This window comes from Nannospalax galili, unplaced genomic scaffold (assembly GCF_000622305.1).
Source record: "Nannospalax galili isolate Female #2095 unplaced genomic scaffold, S.galili_v1.0 scaffold1892, whole genome shotgun sequence".
Classification (NCBI taxonomy): Eukaryota; Metazoa; Chordata; class Mammalia; order Rodentia; family Spalacidae; genus Nannospalax; species Nannospalax galili.
In genome coordinates, this window is record NW_008331144.1 from 916311 (window position 1) to 931686 (window position 15376).

The 15376-nt window shown below is 48.8% G+C and overlaps 1 protein-coding gene across 1 annotated transcript in view; it reads right to left on the bottom strand.

Moving 5' to 3' along the window:
• The window catches only part of CUNH6orf132 (chromosome unknown C6orf132 homolog), a 44027-nt gene extending 40009 nt beyond the window's left edge, over positions 1 to 4018 (bottom strand). Inside the window, exon 1 of the mRNA XM_008823267.3 lies at positions 3744 to 4018. Coding sequence (XP_008821489.1) covers positions 3744 to 3888 — 145 coding nt within the window. The 5' untranslated portion in view covers positions 3889 to 4018. The remainder of the gene's footprint in view (positions 1 to 3743) is intronic.
• Positions 4019 to 15376: the final 11358 nt, after the last annotated feature.

The window sequence follows — 15376 nt, forward strand, 5'->3', positions numbered from 1 at the left end:
AATTGAACCACCAGGAAACCACAGCCCAACTCTGGCAGTACACCCTCCAGGATGTGTTTACAGCAAGGGAGGGGAATAAACAGATATAAGGAGTAAACAAATGTTAAGTTTCCTTCACTCCCAAGCAAAACACACGTCAACTTTCTGTAAAGTGGTGCCAGCCCAGGCTGGAAAGAGGTGCTTTGCTCTGGGAATGTCATGGCTTGCTAATCTTTAGCTTGTCTGGCCTGGGATGCAAGGTGTGTGTGTGTGTGTGTGTGTGTGTGTGTGTGTGTGTGTTTTGGGGGGCAGTGGGGAGACCTTTAGGAACAAAGACCCTGGAACCAGCAGCCACTCTAGGGAATGCAGATAAAGAACTAGCCACATTCCCCACACATTTATTTTTAGCCTACTGTATGCCCTGCAGGGATTTGCAGGCAAAAGCCAACAGCTCACTCAGCTCCAGCAAGGGAAGGAAATCCCAAGGAGGGGAAGGAAATCCCAAGGATTTTCAGATCTTCTGGTACAATCACCTGGAAACTAGGGAAAAACCTGGGGGAGGGAATGCTAGCCCAGCAACTGGACCCAAGGAATGTGCATTAGATAAAAGTGTCCTATACAGTTGTGGATGGCCAGTGCTGTACATTTGAATTGAGCAGGACAGTCCCCAGTTTCCCATTGCTGGGACTGGATGTAGATGAATTGATTTAAGAGGCCAGAGAGTAGTCTAGAGCAACTTGCTGCTGGGTCCTGGTAACTCCAGCAGCTGCTATTGTGGTCCAGTTTCTTATCAGAGATTTGCAAAGATTCCAATCTCTGTTTTCTCAAGCACTTAAAAGACAATTGCACGGCCTTTTAAAACCCTTGTTTGGGAGGCAGAAGGCTTCATTAGGATTATGATTGCATTCAGTGAAGCTCTAATCACTAGATACAAGTTAAAGAAAAATTTACCCATCACCATTTGCGCCTGTTTGCATTTTACCCGCTGCGCCCAGCCTACCCTTGTGCAAATAGATTGGGACGTGGCTCCACGCACACAGCAAGCAGGCTCAACTCCCTTACATACCTGACACTGGTTTCTGACTTCCCTCTTATCTACTGCCTGTCCCCCAAACGCTGGCTCCCTCAGCATAAGGTCCCACGTAGACTCAGGGACCCCACTGCTGAAACCTTGAGGTGGCCTTTTCACGCCTGTTTCCTCTGGCGTACGGCCACGTGACCGCAAGGAAATGAAGCAGGCAGGGGCAGGGGAGGCTCGGAGCTGGGAATGAGCCAGACACAGGGACACATGCCTGTGGTCCCAGCTACTCAGGAGGCTGAAGCAGGATTGATGGAGTCCTGGGCAACGTAGCAAGACCCATCACAAAATCAACGAAAAGCGGCAGAAACCTGAACATCACAACTGTGATTTAGGGCACTGCAGGTGGACTTTCTGGAAAGGCCAGGCAGCAATTACTTTCGGCTTTGTGAGCTAACAGTCAAGAGTAGCTACCTCATTCCTCTTTGTTGCAGTTTCCTTCTACGCTCTTCAAAGCCTACCTACCTGTACGTGACCTCAGGCAGTCCTTTTGTGGTGGTGGTGGGGGGGTCTGGATGCCATACCCATTGAACAGAAGAAAACATTGAGGCCCATTACTGACAGATAGGCAAGGCTGCCATATCTACTGCCATCCCAGATTCTCCAACATAGTGGCTCAGCCCCAAGCACAGCAAGGAGGAGGGTCTCTGCCATGCCCATAAGCACCCTAGGGAATACTCTAGAACAAGGGAAAGCCAGCCTGAGTAGGTGCTGTCCCTTCTCACCCTCCCTACTCCCCCAGTACTGGCAGAGCCAAGTTGAGTCAGCTGGAGCCTCTGCCCTGCCCTGGGGTCAGGGAGGAGATGTGTCCCCTGGGCTCCTGCCCTGCCCAGACTGGTAAAGGCAGCAGTTGGCTGGAGGTGACAGGGTACCCTCTTCCCTCACCAAGAGGGATGGTTCCTACCAACAGCTTGATTATTCAAGCAAATTCGAGAAAAAGTCTGGAGAGGCTGCTCTGAAGTCTCTCTTTGGGGAAGAAGTGGGAACGTAGTTCTTTTTTTTGGTCTTTTTGAGACAGGGTCTCCCTGTAGCCCTGGCTGGCCTGGAACTCACTATGTAGACCAGGCTGGTCTTGACCTCAGAACTCACAGAGATCTGGCAGCTTCTGAGGCCACAGCCTCTGGAGTGCTGGGATTAAAGGTGCTCTACATGACGCTCAACCAGACACAGTTCTTTTTTCTGTCTTTTTGAGACAGGGTCTCCCTGTAGTCCCAGCTGACCTGAACTCACTATGTAGACCAGACTGGCCTTGAACTCACCATGATCTGCCTGCTTCTGCCTCCGGAGTGCTGGGATTAAAGGCGTGCGCCACCACGCCCGGCCAGACACAGTTCTTAAGGCAACACCTTACTAGTCCAAACCCTGAATCCCTTCCTTCACAGAGTGGAGTCTCTGTCTCAGTCCAGATGTTGGCTCTGTTTCACCAGAAAGACTCTGGGGTCATGGAAGTTCTCAGACTGGATGATAGTGATAGTTGCATAGATCTGTACCTCTAATTGAAAAGCATCCATTTGCACCCTCTGGAAGATTGTGGCTCTGCCATTTAAAGCTGTGATCATGGACATGTTTCATAACCTCCCTGGTCCCGGTCTCCTCATCTAGGAATGCTAATAATAGTATCTGACACTAGATGAAAACTTAATGAATCAGCAACACAAACATTTAAGGAGACCTTGCACCTAGGAAGGGGTGGGTGACAGTTTGCTATCAATATCTTCATTCAGGCCCAAAGAGGTGTTGGGGCCTCACAGAGTGGCACTTGCCTAGCACAAGGGTATCTATCTCCAAGTTCCTAAGCCATGCCTCCACCTGGTCCTGCCCTCCAGCCTTTGCTCCAGCCTTAGCACTGCCAGAAACACCCTTCCCTCTCCACTCTGAAGCTAGGTACCCTCAGAAGCATCTCTTGTCTCCATGTACCTTGGAGCCCAGAGTCATACATAGGTCAAACAAAAATGAATTCCTGTCCCCATCTCCCAGGGTTCCCCGAAGATTATACAAACTGTAGATTGAGCAAGGATAAGGTCACCTACAGCCAGACCTGGGGTGGGGCCAGTGTGTTGCCAGAAACCTGTAGAGACACACCACCCTGAGTCAAGGGCTCCCTGCTCTCCACAGTCCCACCTCTCTGGCTCTTTAGTTTGATCCCATAGACAACCCAGACCCAAGTGGACCCAGAAAGGGAGCCTATGATTTCCCACCCCCCACCCGCCAACTCAGTGTCACTAGCAGGCTGGTAACCTGTTAGCAGTGGCTTGCGTTGACTTTTTCACAACTATACAGAGCCAAACACAGGGCACCGGGAAAGCAGGCTCTGTGGGGCGCAGAGGAAGCGGAAAGGGTGAGGGATGTTGCTTACATCCATGGAACACCTCTGACTCAGAGAGTATGCGGATATGCAGCGGGGTGGGAGACCCAAGAAAGTCATGAACACAAACAGAAACTCCACCAAAGGGCATACAAACAGGAAGGGGGTCCTGGAGGGCAGGTGGGAGCGGCTGGCCTGGGTCTACCCGGGTTCCTTCCTCCCCTGCGCCTCTCTTCCCAGGACTCCCGGGCTGCGGCGCGTCCTCCCCTTCCCGGCTGCTCCTTCTCCGCAGGTTCCAACGTGTCCCTTCCCAGCACCCAAGAGACCGAGGAGAGAAGCGGCGCCAACGGGAAAGCACTCCTGTCTCCCGGGTGCACTTACCAAAACCCCTGGTCCCTTCCTCCGGGGCCTCTTGGGTGAAAATCCAGGGCGGGTTGGTGGCGTAGAGGGACGTGGCGGCCGGGTTGGCATGCTTCTTCCCGAAGAGTTTGCTGAAGGTACCCTGCACCGTCTGGCTCTTCTTCATGGTGTCGCAGGACGTTTAGCTCCCCGGGAAGAAGAAGGACCTTCTGTCCTGCCCGGGATGGCACTGCGCACTGTCTCCGCAGGGGACACTACCAGGCCATGTCCCCACCGCCGTGGCTCCCCGCCTGCGCACCAGGCGACAGGTGGTGCGGGCGCCGCCGCTCGCCAAGAAATGCGAGCTACCTGCATAGGTAAGAGGCTGCCTGGGACCCGGCCCCGCCCCACTGCCGCCCAACTCCCCGGGCCACATTCCTGCCTCCTTCTACAGCAGCCCATTGTTGGCACCGAGCGCGCGCGAGGGGCTGGAGGACCTCGCCCTGCCCACGCCCAGACCTGCGAGAAGAGCCGCCCCCTGCCCCGGGTTCTCCACCCCGCCCTCCCAGGCCACCCTCTCCTCCCTGGGCTGGCCAAGGCCAGGGTGAGTTCTTTACTAATGAGGGCAATCCGATCGTGAGCAGATCAGGAGGGGCAGCTGGCAAACAGCTCCTGTGTCCCAGAGGAGGGACACTAGAGCATCCTGTAGGCCCTGGACACGTGGGCTCAAGGCTTCAAGAGAAAACAGGGAAAAGGTAATGTGGAAAAGCAATACAGCTGCTCAGGGGCCTTCATGCGGCCGCGCAAGCCAGTCATTCACGGAGAGGGAAGAGGCTCATAAGTATGAGGACATAAGCTGGTCTACTTTGCAAGTTCCAGACCAGCGGGAGCTAGAAAATGCCTATACCACCCTGCAATTCGGGAAGGAACTATCCCCATAGACAAGGCCCCAAAGAAAATGAAATCTTGGCATTTTCTAGACATTAACTTCTTCTAGCCTTTAGAATCAAGTGCATATAATTTTTGGGGGCAAGGCACAATTTGTTTTTGTTTTGGTCTTTTTGAGACAGGGTTTTTCTGTAGCTCCAGCTGACCAGGAACTAGATATGTAGATCAGGCTGGCCTTGAACTCACAGAGCTCTACCTGCCTCTGCCTCCCAAGTGCTGGGATTAAAGACCTGGGCCACCATGCCCCCAATGAATTTGGTTTTTTGGAGATGGGGTTTCCCTGTAGCCCCAGCTGACCTGGAACTTCTCTGTAGACCAGACTGGCCTCTATCTCACAGAGATCCTCCTGAGTGCTGGGATTAAGGGTGCAAACAATTACACCTGGCCTTAGAATATAATTTTTAAAAACCATAGTTGGAGCCAGGCCTGGCCATTCAGGCCTGTAATTGCAGCTGTATTTTATGAGGCTGAGGCAGGAGGATGCAAAGTTAAGGACTGGGTTACATATCCAGTTTGAGACTAGACTGGGCAACTTAGCAAGATTTTATATAGAAATGTTTAAATTAAGCCAGGCAAGGTGGTGCATACCTTTAATCCCAGCACATGGGAGCCAGAGGCAGGTGGATCTCTGTGAGTTTGAGGCCAGTCTAGTTTACATAGTGAGTTCCAGGCCATCTGGGGCTACAGGGAGACCCTGTCTCAAAAAGACAAAAAAAAAAAAAAAAAGGAAGGAAGAAAGAAATGTTTAAATTAATTAATAAGGATGGGAATGTACCCTAATGCAAGGCTTTGGGTTGGATCTCCAGTATCAACAACAACAACAACCCCCCCAAACCCAGAATTTGGAAGAACCCACTTTTTAATACTTTATTTTTTATTTTTATTTTAGTGTATGAGTACATTGCCTGCATGGATGTAAGTGCGCTGGTGTCCTGCAATGCCTGAGGAAGTCAGAAGAGGTGTTGGATCCCCTGGAACTGGAGTTACAGATGGTTGTTAGCCCCTATGTGAGTACTGGGAATCAAACCCAGGTCCTCTGCAAGAGCAGCCAGTGCTCATAACTGCGGAATCATCTCTCCAGCCCCACAAAGTTTTTTTTAGGGATGATGAGATGGCTCAGAGTTCAGAGTGCTTCCTGTACTTGTAGAGGACCAGAGTTTGATACTCAGCACCCACATCAAGTGACTCACAACTGCCTGTAACTCAGACTCCAGGGAATCTGATACTGTTCTGGCTTCTGTGGGCATCTGCATGTATGTGTGCACACACACAGGACACATATACCTAAAATAAAATCTCTAAAAATTTTTAAAATTACATTTTAGTAATTGTGTGTGGGGGGGGTATGACACACATGTGCCAAGATTAGAGAATAACTTGCAGGAATGAGTCCTTGGGCTCAAACTCAGGTCCTCAGGCTTAGCAGCAAGTACCCTTACCCACTGAGCCATCTCATGAGCCCAAACAATGGGTTTTTAATTTTTTTCTTTGATTATTTTATTTTTTAATAGTTTATTATTTTTATTTTATGTGTATGTGTGTATTGCCTGCATGTATGTGAGTGCACCCATGTCATGCAGTGCCTCGGAGGTCAGAAGAGGGCTTCGGATTCCCCTGGACCTGGAGTTAAGGACGGTTTGAAGTCACCATGTGAGTGGTGGGAATCGAATCCAGGTCCTCTGCAAGAGTAGTCAGTGCTCTTAATGGCTAAGCCATCTCTCCAGCCCCGATTATTTTATTTTTAAAGTTTAAAAAATTATTTATTTGGCCAGGTGTGGTGGTGCACGCCTTTAATCCCAGCACTAGGGAGGCAGAGGCAGGCAGATCTCTGTGAATTTGAGTCCAGCCTGGTCTACATAGAAAGTTCCAGGCCAGCTGGGGGCTACAGGGAGACCCTGTCTCAAAAAAGACCAAAAAACCACATTATTTATTTATTTTTAGTGGATGAGTATTTTGCCTGCAGAGGTCAGAAGAAGACATTGGATCTTCTGGAACCAGAGTTACAGACAGTTGTTAGCCATTATGTAGGTGCTAACAACCGAACCCAGGTTTTCTGCAAGCACAGCCAGTGCTTTTAACTGCTGAGCCATCTCCTAGCCCTACCAAGCAGAGGTTTTTTTAGGGCACTTGAGGGCCACTGGGGAAGGTCCCATCAGATGAGCACCTTAGAAGATCCTGTGTGAAAGATGCTGCAAGAGTCAGGCTAAAGGGTTGTCATGTGGTGTTTCCTGGGCAGTAGGGACCCCTACCTGCTGTCCATGTACAAGCTCAGAGGGGTCATTTGTTTCCCCTGACAGCTGGGATAATCCACTGCACGTTTCTCTCACTCCCTGCCAGGTGTTCTATCAGGGATGTTTTGTGCTCTATTTGTCTTTTTCCACTCTTGGTAGTGCTGGGGATTGAAGGCAAGGCCTTGCTTGGCAGGTGGTCTGCCTCTGAGTGGCACTTCCAGTCCCGTTCTCACTTTCTTTTTTTCTACACTTCATTTTGAAAACCTTTAGTATCCACTGTATAACTTTAAGAGCATTCTACATAACCACAGCACAATTGTTATTACAAGATGTGTAAGGGGCTGGGAGATAGCTCATTTGATAAAGTGCTGCTCTATATGCTTGAGGACCTGAGTTCCGATCCCTGACACCTGTGTAAAAACTGGGCGTGGGGGGCTGGAGAGATGGCTCGTGGTTAAGAGCACTGACTGCCCTTGCAGAGGACCTGGGTTCGATTCCCAGCGCCCACATGGTGACTACGAACCATCCTTAACTCCAGTTCCAGGGGAATCCAAAGCCCTCTTCTGACCTCCGAGGCATTGCACGACATGGGTGCACTCACATACATGCAAGCAATATACTTATACACATAAAATAAAATAAAAAACAAAACAAACTGGTGTGATTACATGCCTCGGTAACCCTAGTGCTAGAGGGGCAGAGGCAGGCAGACCCCTGGGAGCGCATTCATTGGCCAGGCACTCTAGTCAGTTTGTTCAGCTCTGGGTTCACTGAGGGACCTTGTTTCTAAAAGATAAGGTAGGGGCCAGCAAGGTGGCTCAGTAGGCAAAGGTGTTTGCTGCCAAGCCTGACAACCTGAGTTTGATCCCTGGGACCTAGATGGTGGAAGGAGAGAACCAAGTCCTGTAAGTTGTTCCCTGACCTCTTCACATGTACCATAGTATGAGCGTGCGCACACACACACACACACGAATAAATAGGCAATGTAAAAAGTTTTTAAAAGGGGTTGGAGAGATTGCTCAGTGGTTAAGAGCGGTGGCTGCTCTTGCAGAGAACCTGGAGTTCAATTTCCAGCACCCACATGACAGCTAACAACCATCTGTAATTCCAGTTCCAGGGGACTGGAAGCCCTTTTCTGGCCTCTGCAGGCATTGCACTATACAGGTTCACTTACATACATGCAGGCAAAACACTCCATACACAAAATAAAAATAAATAAATGTAAAAAAAATTTTTAATTTAAAAAAAGATAAGGTAGCCAGGTATAGTGGGACTTGCCTTTAATCGGGAGGCAGAGACAAATGGATCTCTGTAAGATTAAGTCCAGCCTGGTCTCCACAGTGAGTTCCAGGCCAGCCAGGAACAACAACAACAAAAAGGGTGGAAAGAGTGTTGGAAGACATCTGATGTCAACCTCTGGCTTCCACACACATGTACACACGTGCACATGCACCCACATCCACACATCCACCCATATACTATTCACACAAAGAAATCTAACATTGATACACTATTATCATCTGATATCCATATTAAAATTGCCCCCATTCTCCCATAAATGTTTTTTCACTTTGTATTTCTTTGCCCACAATTCAGTCAAGAGCCACACGACCTTTGCTTATCCTGCCACCCTAATCTCTCATTTTAACCTTTCCCTGTTTTGTTTGTTTGCTCTCCATGACAGCGACATGTCTGAGAAATCCCCCTCACTTGCCTCAGCTCCAAGGACTAGACAAACCAGGCCTTCCAGGCTTGTGGCTGTGAGGTCATTGCTTTCCAGGTACACCAGATGAGAAGGGACTGAAAAACAGTTGGGGTGGGGGTGGGGACCACCTCTTTATTTTATTTTATTTTATTTTAATTTTATTTTCCACTGTTAGGAAATGTTTAACCCGGGGCCTTAAACATGCTAGGCATGCTAGGCAAGGGCTCTACTGCTGAGCTTACAGACCCAGCCCTAGGGGAATCATTTTTAAAAGCACCCCTTGGGAACAGGGCATGGTGGGGCACATCTTTAATCCCAGCACTCAGGAGGCAGAGGCAGGCAGATAGAGCTCTGTGAGATAAAGGCCAGCCTGGTCTACATAACGAAGTCAAAGCCAGCCAGGGCTACATAGTGAGACCCAGTCTCCAAAAAACCCAAACAAACCAACCAACCAACCAACCATCTGTTGAGGCTTAAGGCTGTAGCTCAGTTGCTAGAGTGCTTGACTACCAGGCCCTAGACCCTGAGTTCCATCTCTAGCACCCTGTAAAATGGGTGTGTTGGTAATCCCATCACTCAGGAAGTGGAAGCAGGAAGATCTGGAGTTCAGCATCATCTTTGGATTTGTGAGACCCTGTCTCAAAACAAACAAGCAACAACAAAGTCAGAAAAACAATAGAAAGGAAAAACATTTTTAAATTTATTTTTATTTTATGTATGTTATGCCTGCATGTATGTAAGTACACCTGTGTCATGCACTGCCCAAGGAAGACAGAAGAGGGCATCAGATCCCCTAGAACTGGAGTTACAGATGGTTGTTAGCTGCCATGTGGGTGCTGGGACTTGAACCTGGGTCCTCTGCAAGAGCAGCCAGTGCTCTTAACTGCTGAGCTACCTCTCCAGCCCAGAAAACAAAAATTTAATTGTGCTCCCCCAAATGTTTTTGATCAGAGACCCACCTGTGGTCAATATTGCCCCTCTCCAAGACCACAGCAGTCCTGGAACCACTTCCTGTTCACACAGGAAACGTTCATGTAAGGTCTCCAAGTCTGGTACTATCCTGGGGGTGTAAGGTAGTTATTAGTCCTGTTTCTGGTTTTTTATTTATTTTTTTGGTCTTTTTTTGAGACAGTCTCCCTGTAGTCCCAGCTACCATGCAGCCCAGGCTGGCTTTGAACTCACAGAGATCCACCTGCCTCTGCCTTCTGAGTGCTGGGCCTGTGCCACCTTGCCTGGCCAGTGCTTTTGTTTTTGTTTGTTTTTATCTACCACAAGGATCTTGAGATTGCATCGGGAAGGCAAAGCTTATCTATCTCAAGGTGGCAGGCTGTGGGTAAGTAAGTGTAGAGTTTCGGTAACTGTCACTTGCTAACACAGGCAGCAAGAATTTCGAGGAGCAGAGGTCAGCATGGGCTGCCTGGTCCAAGAAGGGTTCTTGGAAGAATTGAGACTGGAGTTGGTCTGAGCAGGAAAACAAGGATGTTAATGAGAAAGGAAAGACCAGCTAGGGTGTGTACACAAAGCTACAGGACCATCCCTTTGTGTGTGTGTGTGTGTGTGTGTGTGTGTGTGTGTCTGTGTGTGTCTGTGTGTGCACGAATGCATGTGCCACAGCATGCCTGTGGAGGTCGGAGACCAACTTTCAGGAGTCAGTTCCCTCCTTCCACTAAGTAGGTCCCAGGGATCAACCTCAGGTCACCAGGCTTGGCTATATCACTGAGCCATCTTGCCAACTCCACACTGTGTTTTCCTACACATCAAAAGGGTACAAGGAACCCCAGATGTCCCATTGTACCCCAGACATCATCATGGCCCTCCAAAGTACCCTACACACACAGGCACAGTATAGGTGCTTCTCTTTTGGAGAACTCTAAGGCATGAGGTCACTCTGGGCTCTTAGACCCAGCACCTGGACTGGCAGAGTCACCAAGTTCAATCATATGCAGTGTCCCCTGAGTACCTAATACTCTTTTTTTTTTTTTTTTCCTTTTTGAGACAGGGCCTCCCTGTAGCCCCAGCTGGCCAGGAACTCATTATGTAGACAAGACTGGCCTTGAACTCACAGAGATCTGCCTGCCTCTGCCTCCTGAGTGCTGGGATTAAAGGCATGCGCCACCACACCCAGCTTTTTTTTTTAAATTTATTTTTTATTTTATTTTTATTTTATGTGTATGAGTGTTATGCCTACATGCAAGTGTACCCGTGTCATACAGTGTCCACAGAGGACAGAAGAGAGTGTCTGATCCCCTGCTGGAGTTAAGGATGGTTGTTAGCTGCCCTGTGGGTGCTGGGATATGAACCCAGGTCTTCTGCAAGAACAGCCAGTGCTCTTAACTGCTGAGCCATCTCTCCAGCCCTCGAGCACGTGATACTCTTAAGATCCATTGTACTCCCAGCTCTGAATCATGCAGGAGCCAGAGGGATCAAAATCCTGGTTTCTGAGTCTATCTGGGGAGGCAGGCAGTTGGGGAGCTGGAGAGATGGCTCATGAGTAAACTGCTTGCTCTGCAAGCATGAGAACATGAGTTCAAATCCTCAGTGCCCACATAAAAGCCAGGTGCAACAGTGTGCATCTGTAACCCCAATGCTGGGAGGAATGGGGTGATGACAGGCAGAGTCCTGTGGGGGTGGAAGGGCGGGCTGGCTAGCTAACCCTGCAGGCTAAAATAGTAAACTCCAGATTCAGTAAGAGCTCCTGTCTCAAAAAAAATAAGGAAGGGGCTAGAGGGATGGCTCAGTGGTTAAGGAGTACTGACTACAAGATGGTGCTCACCTTTAATCCCAGCACTCAGGACGCAGAGGCAGCAGATATCTGTGAGACTGAGGCCAGCCTGGGATGGTCCAGGCTAGGAGAATCTCCGTGAAAAGGCAGCCTGGTAAAAAGATCAAGTTCTAGGCTAGTCCTGGCCACAGGTAGATCCTGTCTCAAAACAAACAAACAAACAAACAGACAGGGGACTGGTGAGATGGCTCAGCAGTTAAGAGCACTGACCTTGCAGAAGACCTGGGTTCAAATCCCAGCATCCACAACTAACAACCATCTGTAACTCCAGTTCCAGGGGATCCAATGCCCCCTTCTGTCCTCTTTGGGCACTGCATGACACAGGTGCACTTATACACATGGAGGCAATACACTCATACACATAAAAGTAAATTTAAAAAAATATATTTTTTAATAGTGAAAACAGCAAAAAAAGAAAAAGGTGAATGATTGTGGAAAACATTTGAAGTCAACCTATGACTTACACATACACCCCCCAAAAAACAAAAAAAAACCCACTGGAATAATCAGAAACAATGAAATGTCCACCAGGAGGCGAATCCCCATAGTGGGAGCAGATCAGGGCATCACTCTATCCAAATCTGGTGGTGAACACTCGTAGTCCCAGCTAATCAGGAAGCTAAGGATAGAGGATCCATTGAGCCCAGGAGTTCAAGAACACAGTGAAATAGCATCTCAAGAAAAAAAAAAAAAAAGAAAAGAATAAGAAAGAACTCTAAAACCAAAGAAGTCGGCCTGCCAACTGCATCTAGTCATTGCAAGATGAGCTGATGAGCTGTGGACCAACAGGTCATCCTGCTATTTGTGAAGAACAGGAAAGGGGACAGGGTCTTATTTGCTTATATTGGCACAGAGAAACTTAGGGAAGATACATTACAATCAGGAAAAAGTGTTTACTGATGGCGGAAGAGAGAGCTGGGGGAACAGGGGAGATGGCTCAGTGGTTAAGAGCACTGGCTACTCCTGAGGAGGCCCCGGGTTCAATCCCTAGCACCCACATGGCAGCTAACAACTGTCAGTAACTACAGTTCCGGGGGATCCAACACCCTCTCTGATCTCTGTGGGCATTGCATGACATGGGTGCACTTACAAACATGGAGACAATACACTCATACACACACACACAAAAAAAAATAATAAAAAATAAAATGAGTTTTTTGGGGGTCTTTTTTGAGACAGAGTCTGCCTGTAGTCCCAACTGACCTGGAACTCACTATGGAGACCAGGCTGGCCTTGAACTCACTGAGATTGGTCTACCTCTGCCTCCGGAGTACTGGGATCAAAGGTGTGTACCACAACGCCCGGCCAGTAAATGTTTCTAAAAAGTAAATATGGGCAACATCTCAATGCTTGCAAAATAGGCTATTCATTTTTTGTTATTGTTTGTTTTTGTATGTAGACCAGGCTGACTTTGATTCTCTGTAGACCAGCTGGCCTGAAAGTAAGTCAGAGATCTGTCTGCCTCTGCCTGCTGAGTGCTGGGATTACAAACAGGTGCTATTTTGCTTGACAAGGCTATTCAATTTCAGGTTAGTTTGGCTCATGTGAGCTGATGATTACACAAGAGAGAAGCTGCACTGTAGCAGGATCCCCAGGATGTTCAGATGCATGCTGATGTTTTAGAGGCTGTGGCTGAGAGCTGTGCCTATCAGGATGCCCCATGAGGTCCTGAGCAGGCAAGGGGGACGGGGAACAGCTAGACTGACTTGTTTTTGTGATGCTAGGGAATCTAACCCAGGGCCTCATGCATGCTTGTAAGTACTCTACCACTGGGCTCCACCTTGGTCCCTAACAACTGTGTTTTAAAGATGTCCATCAACAGCAGGCATGGTGGCACATGCCTTTGATCCCAGCACTCGGGTGACAGAGGCAGGCAGATCTCTGTGAGTTCAAGACCAGCCTGGTCTACATAGTGAGTTCCAGGCCAGCTAGGGCTACAGAGGGACCCTGTCTCAAAAAGCCAAAAAGCAAAAAAAAGAGAAAAAAACACAAAGAACTGGAGGGGCTGAGGGGCTGAGGGGCTGAAGGAAGTCGCTTAACTGATTTCTTAACAACTGATTAACTGACACAGCTGGAGATGATGAGAGTCAGGAATTTGTAAACCCACAGTCCAAACAGAAAGAGTGTAATTAAACATGGCCTGGTAGCATATGCCTTAATCCCAGTGCTCAGCAGCCAGAGGCAGGCCAGTCTCTGTGGGATGGAGGCTAGCCTGACCTACATAGTGAGTTACAGATCAGCTGGGGCTACAGGGAGACCCTGTCTCAACAAAACAAAACAAAGAACATAATTGTTAGTCTGTGGAACATGTCTTGAGAGGCTCAACAGTGTGTGGCATGTGAGGACAAATATTCTGAATCCATTTCTTCACCTGTAAGCTAAGAGGAATACCAGGAGCTTCTCCTGAGGTTGTTAGGAAGACCAGAGGCATAAAGCACTTAGCTCAGGGCCAGGCACACAGGGGACGTCATTAACTGTTGGTTCACTTCTTATCGGGACTGGTCCCTTTGTTGTTTGCATGAGTCTTGGCTGGAAGGGAGAACACTGGGGCCCCCAGTAACTTGTGAATTCCAGAGGACTTTGAGGTTGTGGTCTGGATATCAGCACACTGGACACCCTCACACCACCCATTTCCCCTCCACCTCACGGCCTCTGACACAGTGGGGTTGTAGAAGACCTAGCTTCAGTATGAACAGACTGCTCCCTCCTCAAAAACCTTCCAGTTTTATTTTGTCAGCTTGGTAGCACTGGAAACTTGAGTTTCCTTGAGCTCCGTTAGAGCCTGATTCAGGGATCGGGATACAGCTCAGTGGGTACAGTGCTTTCCTATCATGTACAAAGCCTTGGGTTTGACCCTCAGCAACACATAAACTAGACATGGTGTTGAATGCCCATATTTCTAGTATGTAAGAGGTTGAGGTAGGGGGATCAGAAGTTCTAGGTCATCCTTGGCTACACAAGGAGTTCCAGGGACTAGTGTCTCAAAAGAGAGGTGGGGGGGGGGGAAGAAAGAGATGGGCTGTCCAGATGGTTCAGTGGATAAAGGCACCTGCTACTATATCTGATGACCCGCGTTCAATCCCTGGGACCCACATGGTAGAAGGAGAGAACCAACTCCTGCAAACTGTCCTCTGATCTCTACACACACATCATCGCATCATGACACACACATGCACATACACACATTGCACACAAAATGAATTTATTAAATGCAGCAAAAATGTTAGGCGGAAACAGAGTGCCTAATTCTCTGTGCAACTCAATCTGTACTCTTAACATCTAATAACACCACTACACATCTGCTCTTCCAGTAAAAGAAACTGTCAAATGATTCCCCCTGCAACACAGATAAAGCCCCATCCTGTAATTAAATCTCTGCTCCAGGATCACTCAGTAACCTTGAGTTGCCGACTCTACCGGCTAGCTCTGGAATGTGGGCCGGGATGGGGGCCAGAAGTTGCAGTTTCTCCAGAAACCCAATTACCCCTTTGTAAAGTTTGTGCTCTTCCCACCAATAGAGCTAGGAGAGTGGAGGAGGTCCATTGGAGATATCCCCACCACGGGTCTCTGCAGCCAGCTCCCACCAACCCATTACCCAGATATGACTGGCTGCAGCCTAGCGCCCTGTTCCCTGGCAGAGGGCATCTCAGATCAGCTTCTAGACACCAGAGGGAGAGGGGCATGGGGTTTCTACCTACTTCAACTTCCCTCTGGGCTGGATGGGAGTGGGGAGAAGTGAGTGGACTAAAGGGAAGCCAGGATGTGTGAACTCCTTCCCAAAGGGGCCTCAGGGACACTCTGGAAGCTGGTGTTGGGTGTCTGAACATCTGGAGGCTGCCCTGACCTGGGTTTGTGTTTGGAGCTGGGAAGACACACATTTTTCTTTTTATTTCATTTATTTGTTGGGGTTTTTTGTTTTTGTTTTTTCAGTGTTTGAACATGGTCTCACTATGTAGCCTTGGCTGGCCTGGAACTCACTAAGTACACCAGGCTGGCCTTAAACTCACAG